At 45.3% G+C, this 9,020-nt stretch overlaps 1 protein-coding gene across 1 annotated transcript; it reads left to right on the top strand.

Moving 5' to 3' along the window:
* The first annotated feature begins 568 nt into the window (after positions 1-568).
* Positions 569-7,888, top strand: LOC115652425 (alcohol dehydrogenase 1-like). The gene is made up of 9 exons (XM_030564426.1): positions 569-1,159; positions 5,052-5,153; positions 5,396-5,537; positions 5,743-5,830; positions 5,917-6,136; positions 6,224-6,484; positions 6,563-6,698; positions 6,782-6,920; positions 7,345-7,888. Exons 1-9 carry the CDS (start codon positions 1,142-1,144, stop codon positions 7,367-7,369), a joined length of 1,131 nt encoding a protein of 376 aa, XP_030420286.1. The 5' UTR covers positions 569-1,141; the 3' UTR covers positions 7,370-7,888.
* The last annotated feature ends 1,132 nt before the right edge of the window (positions 7,889-9,020 follow it).

Genomic DNA, 9,020 nt, shown 5'->3' with positions numbered 1-9,020 from the left:
TAAATGTGAGAACACTCAGCCAAAAGTTTGTTGAGTATTCTCAAAGGAGGGAGTTGGTGTCACTAGGCATAACCCTAGGTAACTCTGGAGGGTGGTAGACCACAAGTGTCAATGAAGCCCTCCTGTTGTAGGCCTCAATGAACCAGTGTACCTCCATGTTAAACACTTTGTGTAACCTGGTGTAACCTAATGTACTAATAGCTGCAAAATGTAAAGTCAGCAGTTAGTTTTCTGATTGTAACAGCCAGTTCCCTGCTGTAACACACTGAAGCTAAATTAAAGCAAGTTTCAAGGCCGCTTTTAGATACAGTACACATGTCTCAACAGCTGAGAGGGGGGAGGAAGGGGGAAGACAAAGGAGTGTGTGAGAAGAGAATGCTGCATCCGGACAGAAGAGGGAGGGGAAACGGGGGATTGTTAGTCAGCAAGAAAAGTTCTCATGGGATATAAAGGAACAAACTGCTTGTTTTAGCTGTGCTTGATTTGAGGCATCAGCCTCCCTGCACCGCTTTGAGATCGCAAATAAACTTTGCTTGCTTCTCCACCCTGGTGTGTTTATTGGCTCAACGGCACTCTGGGCAACGAACCACTGTTGCTTGCCTGGGGCACCCTCTGTGCCGGCAACAGAACTGTTAAGAAATTCTCATTTCCACATTTCACAAGGCTAAATATTCTGAAATTTGATGCTGCTTTTATTTATTTTTGTTTTGTTAATTAAACGTGAGGAAATGTGGTAATTTTGCAACCCCCTAGGCCCCATTTCAACCCGGGAACAAATGCTGAGACTCGCGTGGTGCCTTTTAGGGTCAGCGGCCCCGCAAAGCAAACGGGGAGCGCAGCTGAAGACTTTGACCGCTGCGTGGAAGATCCGGATCTCTCCTCCCTCCAAAGGGCAGCGGCTGCCACGCGCTGCTTTGTCCGGGCCCCGCTCAGTTTCCTGGGTTGGCGGGACAGCGCGGCGGGCGCTGTCGGTTTGCTGCAGAGGCGGGAGGGCCGCGTCTCCCGGGCTGGGCTGCTGCGGGACCCGCCGCGCCTGGCAGCCGGTGATCTGCGCCTGGAGCTGCTTTACTCTCGGCAAAGGGAAGCGGAGTCTGCCTGCCTGCAGGGAGCGGCCGGGCCGGGCCGGCTCTGCGCGCGCCCCATGGGCACCTCCGGCAAAGTAAGACTAACGGCCTGATCGTCGGTATTTCAAATAGCCTGCACCGCTGCCACGGTGATCGGTCCGGGCGGGGCTGCAAACTGTTACTGCCGCTGAGCCTGGCCCCGGGCTCCTAATGGGGGATCGCTGCAAGCACCGCGCTGAGCACCGTGCTACGGTCCCAAACGCCAGCGCCTTCCCTCTCCGCAGCTGGGCCAAACAGCTGCAGCCCTGGGCTAGGCTCCAGGCAGCTTTACTCACAGTAATTCTGTGGTTTGGGGCGGGGGGAGCTGAGTGCTCAGGGACTTTTTTTTGGAAACTTATATTTAGTCAGACACTCTGGTTACCTTCTCCAGACCTGAAGAGGACCTCAGTGAAGCCTGAAAGCCGCTTCCACCAGCAGGAGTTGGTCCAATAGAAGACATTTTCTCTCACATTAAAGGACTGGGTGGGAACTTGGGAAATCTAGCGCTGGCAAAGATTTCTTATATGACCTTGAAGAAACCACTTAATCTCTGCGTGTTGGGGCTAAGGTGGCTTTAAACCACTGTTACACCCTCACAATCCTGTGCTGCTTTGGGCACAGGTAGCACTCTCCAGAAACTCAGCAGTGTTGCAGCCCTGTCATGCGAGTGTTTGGAAAGGGGCCTTGGGATGGCAACCTTAGCTCCACGGTGCCTGCACGGAGATGTGAGGGTGTTTGTGTGCCCCCTCACCCCCATACCCAATGTAAAAGGGTCTAAAGGCAGAGGTGAGGATCTTAACCCTAATTTCTAGATCATGTGAAAATGGAAACAAAGGATAGATGTGGATACAGGCAAACAAAACAGAAAGGTCCATAGGTATAAATATTTATTTTGATGAGTGGTCTTTTTAGAAGAGTTCTGTTCATCGTGATTTGCTTTTATTCGGACACATTAAGTAATGTTACAGTGGTACTTCAGTCCCTAACTCCACCTATCCCCCAGAAATGTCTTGGAAGCCCAGGGTACAGGATTATTTTCTCTGTATCTGGTAGGAGTCTCCAAAAGTGGCAATGCTGAATTCATAAAGACTAATCCGATGAGGTGCTGAGTGCCCTAATGCTCAGTACTTCACAGGATTCAGGGTCTGATTTCTAGAATGGACGTCAATAGGAGCTGTAGATACTCTATACCTCTGAAAATAAGGCTTTGAGCCTTCAAACTGTTGTTTTGGTGATACTTCCAGCCATGCAGTGAAAGATATTAGATGAATAACTTTGCACCTGTTCATTGTGGCAACGTGTTGTCTACTTAAATACAGGATAAAATATTTCCCCAGATAGGTTTCAGAGTGGTAGCTGTGTTAGTCTGTATCAGCAAAAAGAATGAGGAATACTTGTGGCACCTTAGAGACTAACAAATTTCTTTGGGCATAAGCTTTCATGGGCTAAAACCCATTTGATCAGATGCATGGAGTGGAAAATACAAAACTTTTGTAGTGATAATCAGGATGACCCATTTCAGACAGTTGACAAGAAGGCGTGAGTAACAGTAGGGAACAAATTAGCATGGAGAAATAGTTTTTAGTTTTTGTAATGACCCTTCCACTCCCAGTCTCCATTCAAGCCTAATTTGATGGTGTTCAGTTTGCAAATTAATTCCAGTTCTGCAGTTTCTCATTGGAGTCTGTTTCTGAAGGGTTTTTTTGTTGCCGAACTGCCACTTTTAGGTCTGTAATTGAGTGTCCAGAGAGATTGAAGTGTTCTCCTACCGGTTTTTGAATGTTATAATTCTTGAGGTCTGATTTGTGTCCATTTATTTTTTTGCGTAGAGACTGTCCGGTTTGGCCAATGTACATGGCAGAGGGACATTGCTGGCACATGCTGGCATATCACATTGGTAGATGTGCAGGTGAATGAGCCCCTGATGGTGTGGCTGATGTGATTAGGTCCTGTGATGGTGTCCCTTGAATAGATATGTGGACAGAGTTGGCAACAGGGTTTGTTGCAAGGATAGGTTCCTGGGATACTGTTTTTGTTGCGTGGTTGCTGGTGAGTATTTGCTTCAGGTTGCGGGGGCTGTCTGTAAGCGAAGACTGGCCTGTCTCTCAAGGTCTGTGAGAGTGAGGGATAGGTTGTAGATCCTTGATGATGTGCTGGAGGGGTTTCAGTTGGGGGCTGAAGGTGACAGCTAGTGGCATTCTGTTACTTTCTTTGTTGGGCCTGTCCTGTAGTAGGTGACTTTGGGGTATTCTTCTGGCTCTGTCAATCTGTTCCTTCACTTCTGCAGGTGGTTACTGTAATTTTAAGAACGCTTGATAGAAATCCTACAGGTGTGTGTCTGTCTGAGGGATTGGAGCAAATGCAGTTGTATCCTAGAGCTTGACTGTAGACAATGGATCGTGTGGCGTGTCCTGGATGAAAGCTGGAGGCATGTGGGTAAGTATAGCAGTCTAGGTTTCCAGTATAGGGTGGTGTTTATGTGACCATCACTTATTAGCACTGTAGTGTCCAGGAAGTGGCTCTCTTGTGTGGACTGGTCCAGGCTGAGGCTGAGGGTTGGATGGAAACTGTTGAAATCCTGGTGGATAGTGCAAGCAGAGTAGAGGCATTAGGAGATGAAGCCTTGTTCTAAGTCAGCCATAAAAATGGTGGCATACTATGGGGCCATGTGGGTATCCATACCAGTGCCGCTTTCTTGAAGGTGTATACATTGTCCCCAAATGTGAAATAGTTGTGGGTGAGGACAAAGGGAGTGGATGGGTCATTACAGAAACTATTTCCCTCCATGCTAATTTTTCCCCCTACTGTTACTCACACCTTCTTGTCAACTGTTTGAAATGGGCCGTGGTGATTATCACCACAAGTTTTTTTCTCCTGCTGATAATAGCTCACCTTAATTGATTTGTCTTGTTAGAGTTGGTATGGCAACCCCATCTTTTTATGTTCTCTGTATATATTTTTTATATATATACACAGCTATCTTCCTACTGTATTTTCCACTTGTAAGGGTCCGGTGCTGGGGCTCGTCCCTTACAGGCGTGGTGGGGAGCCAGGGCGCCTCGCTACACAGCAGCAATCTGTCCAGGGCTCAGACCCTTCAGTGGGGCTGAGCAAACAAAGTCTCTAAGCAAATCAAGAGTCCTGGCCCTTCAACAGGGGCTGGGCAAATACAGAGTTAAACAGTACAGAAGGCCTCCTCTAGGCCAGGGGGAGTCTGCCACCCTTCCGAGGGTGGGACGCAGGCCCTCCCACTCGACTGCGTCCCAGCCCGGGGCCATGGCAGCGGCAAAGATTCGCTGCAGCCAGTGAGGATCCTAGCCGCAACACACTGACATTGGTTCGGGGTCCCCTGGAGTCAGACTGGGGTTGGCTACTCCCGGGCCACTTCCAACCTCCCGCTCTCTAGGTACCCATCTCTCGCCGGCTTCGTCTGGTGGGTCTCAGACCATGGGCTCCTCAGGATATGGGCCATAGGGGAGCTCAGGCAACTCCTCTGGATAGTGGGCGCAGGGCAGGCTGGGCCCGGTGGGAGCTCAAGTACCAGCATCTCTCCCCTCCAGCAGCCTGCACCTAATTGAGCATTGTGTCCCGCCCCTTAACTTCCAGGGGGCGGGGACAGGCAGCGATGGCTCCACCCACCTCGGCATCTATACTGGCTCATCCTTTTCAGATGCTGTGGAGAGCCAGGGTGCCTCGCTACACCACTCAATCTGATGAAGGGAGTTTATAGCCCACAATGCTAAATAAATTTGTTAGTCTCCAAGGTGCCACGAGTACTCCTCGTTCTTTTTCGCAGATAATAGTAGTTCCAAAGGGACTCAAATGCATTGTAACTGCAGGAGAAAATGTTTAATTCTGGATTCCTAATAGTAGCTTTTCAATGTATTCACTCCGTGTATTTTTACATAACAGTTCCTACATAAATGTAATCTACTGTATTTTTCACAGGTTATAAAATGCAAGGCTGCCGTTGCCTGGGAAGTGGGTAAACCACTCTCTATCGAGGAGGTAGAGGTTGCACCTCCGAAAGCTCATGAAGTCCGTGTTAAGGTACCCTACTTTTGTTTTTAGTTGTCTAAACAAGATGCAAAAATGTGTTCCCTTCAAGTTCCTGATATTCAAATAACCAAGCTCAAAAATACTCATCCAGCTTCACAGCTGATTGACACCTGGTAACTTTCCCCATTGTTTCAGTCATGTTATTGGACACAAGGGGTACATCTCTTCAGAGGCCTCAGTGAGCTTTGCAAACATGACTGTTTCACAAGATGTGTTCTTTCATTTCCATACAGATAGTGGCCACAGGGATCTGTCGGACAGATGACCATGTTCTGAAAGGTTCTTTTCCAAATATAGATTACCCAGTTATTCCTGGCCACGAAGGAGCTGGGATTGTGGAGAGTATTGGTGAAGGAGTGACATGTGTGAAACCAGGTATGGAGGGCTTGCTCTTGCACCCATTGAAGTCAATGGTAAAACTTCAGTGGTGCAGGAGCAGACCATTACTGTATGTTTCAAAGCTTAGCCACAATTTAACTTTGTGAATAAATTCCTTGCACAATGCTTTTAAAGTACTAAAAACAGTGCTTCTCGATCACCTACTGACAAAGACAAGATATTCTTCTCCCTCCCATCCCAGGAGAAAAAGTCATCCCTCTGTGTCTTCCCCAATGTGGGGAATGCAGCTCCTGTTTGAATCCTGACACCAACTGTTGCCTGAAGACACAGTGAGTTTGTTTCAACTTCTGTTGCCTGAATCTCACCCTCAGTTTTTCTGACAATACTCATCATCATATATTACGTCTCTTAACAGCCTCTATGAATCCCAGAACCTCATGCCGGACAAGACCAGCAGATTCACCTGCAAAGGGAAAGCAATTCACCATTTCCTGTGGATCAGCACCTTCTCAGAATACACAGTTATGCCTGATTCTGCCATTGCAAGAATTGATGATGATGCTCCTCTGGATAAAGTCTGTCTGTTTGGCTGTGGATTTTCTACCGGTTATGGTGCTGCCATCAATACTGCCAAGGTTACCGCCCCCACCCCCCATGTTCCAGGAGTACAATTCAATCTATGGATAGATTCTTACAGAGTCCCCTGTTTTGTTGTTATGCAGGTTAAACCTGGTTCAACTTGTGCCATCTTCGGTTTGGGAGGAGTTGGCCTCTCTGTTGTTATTGGCTGTAAATCAGCTGGTGCTTCCCGGATCATTGGGATCGACATCAACAAAGATAAATTTACCAAGGCTAGAGAGTTAGGAGCCACTGAGTGCATCAACCCTCAGGACTTCAAGAAACCTATTCAGGAGGTGCTGGTTGAGATGACTGGCCATGGTGTGGACTATTCCTTTGAAGTCATTGGCCACACAGATACTATGGTATGTAAATGCACACTGCAGTTGTTTCATAAGTTTCACTCCATGTCATGTTGTCAGCTTCTTTTTTTTTTTAACCAGGTAGCTGCCCTGGCATCCTGCCACATGAACTCTGGCACCTGTGTGATGGTTGGAGCACCTCCTTCAGGATCACAGCTATCCTTTGATCCTATGCTGCTGTTTACTGGACGTACCTGGAAAGGGAGTATTATTGGAGGTATGGAGATTCAATTCTGATTGCTCACTAAAAATCTGGAGTAAACAACTAGTGATTTCAGTACTCATCATATGTTTTTCCAGGTTGGAAGACTAAGGATTCTATCCCCAAATTAGTGTCTGGTTATATGGAGAAGAAATTTAATCCAGATGTGCTAATAACACACACTTTACCATTTGATAAAATCAATGAAGGATTTGAATTGTTACAGTCAGGAAAGAGGTGAGTGGGTTTTTTTAAACTTACATATATGCTATGATGCAGCTAAGCAAACATAACTAATAACTATTGTCACTGCCTGCTTTTGTTTTATGTTTCAGTATTCGCAGCATCCTTCTCTATTAAGGTTCTGCTTCTCAGACCAGTAACAGTAGGGGGGAAAAATTAGCATGGGGGAAATAGTTTTTGTAATGACCCATCCACTCCCAGTCTTTGAGCCACAGTTTAGGAGAGCCTGCTTTACAGAAAATTTCAAATTGATAAGTGATAGAGAAATTAAAAAAGCCACTATGATATGCATAAGGGCTGATTGGAAAGGGAATGACTAAAATTCTGGGATTAATTGCCAAAGCAGAGATGGGATCCTTATGCATTTATAGTTCAGCCAATAGCATGTTAACCTGACTTTTTTCTCTCTTAATTTCAGTATCCGCACTGTCCTGCTGTTTTAGGATCCGCCTGGGGGTTATCAACAGCATGACACATCTCATCCAAAATCTCCTCATAAAACAAAGTGTGGAAAGTCTTGGATGATTCTTTGCTACTAATAGCTGAGTAAACTCCATTGGTGATTTCTTTAAATCTTTTACCCTGTTGTCCCTTTCTGTGCTGAATCCTCATTGTTTAATTAGTACAATTATAAGCATATGAAATCTACAGTATTTGACATTTCCAACACCAATGCCTTGGTTTTTTTTTTTAATTATTGTACTACCTTTAGGTCTTTGTCTAGCATTTGGTGAGGTGTTAATGAATCCAGGAACAGGTAACTCCAGTGCAGCAGTTCTCAAACTATGGGTCAGGGCCCCCAAAGTGGGGTAATGACTGAGAATGCCAACAACCAAACACTGAATGCTTGAATTGTTACCTCCAATAGATGACGTGTAACCAAGTCACAAATATTGCTCATTTTGCAGTTTCAAAACTCTGAAATCAAAACTCTGAAATCAAATGTATTCCTGCTTGTTTAAATTAACTGTTGGGTTGATCTGAGAGGAATGTAGTTTTTAATTAAAGCAATTAAATGAAAATTGTCATTTTACAATGTTTCTGTCAAACCCTGCATACTAATTTGCACTGCTTAAATACACCATTGTGGGAGAATTTTTACTCCTTTTTATAAAAAGGGAAAACCAACAGTGGAATATGGCTGCAGTCTGAGAGATTGTGCAACTTGGAAAGGATGGGATTATCCGTTACTACTTCAGTCAATATCAGTAATCTTAGCCTTAACTGATGAGTGAGTTAATATATACACGTATTGTGCACTTTGCTCAGAAAACGTAAAAGCTTTTCTCCACAAATGTACTTTTTAATGAAAGCTGTGATTTTCAGAGATTGTGACTTTCTAATAAATAGGCTCAACCACATTTTTAGTTTTAGGTAACATGGAGAAACATAACTGAGCAGCCATTTCAGACAAAAACCAGAATTGTTTAGACTGGTCTGTAAACAATTGTGGCATTCCAGCCATTTATCACAAATTGTCAGTGTTCCAAAAGATTATTTACAAGGGTTGCACAACAGCTTTCACAGCACTATTCAACTCTTGCTATTTTTTCTTGTGAGCTCACAATATTTAGTGTTTTTTTCTAAAATCCCCAGCACCTACACTCAAGTGCTTACACAAGAACCTTCCTAGACTTAGAAACTAGCCAGCCTGAGCTAGTGTGCTAAAAACAGCAGTTTAGCCATAGTGGTATGGGCACCAGCATAGTTTGACCACCCCCCCCCCAACAGTTAATTAAGATTACAAGTATCACATACATAGCTGAAGGTGGAGGCAAATTTCATCCGCCCCCCCCCCCCCCCTACAGAAATTTAGGGTACACTTGCCCCATAGGCTAGTATGTAGGCATTCCTAGACATCTGCATAGGTAATATGGGAAACAAGATGATACAACCCATGGTATGTGAATACTGTGTTCAGATCTGGTCACCCTATCCCAAAAGAGAGACATTGGAAATGGAAAAGGTACATACAGCACTGTTTGTACTCCACATATATGAGAGGAATAAAGAGAACAGCACTGGAGTGCTAGTGTAAATCTTATTATTCTGTAACTGACCTCCAGAATATTCCCATAACGCTTTTCCAGACAG

This window comes from Gopherus evgoodei, chromosome 5, assembly GCF_007399415.2.
Source record: "Gopherus evgoodei ecotype Sinaloan lineage chromosome 5, rGopEvg1_v1.p, whole genome shotgun sequence".
In the NCBI taxonomy this organism is placed as follows: domain Eukaryota; kingdom Metazoa; phylum Chordata; order Testudines; family Testudinidae; genus Gopherus; species Gopherus evgoodei.
This window is presented reverse-complemented; position numbering and strand designations above follow the sequence as displayed.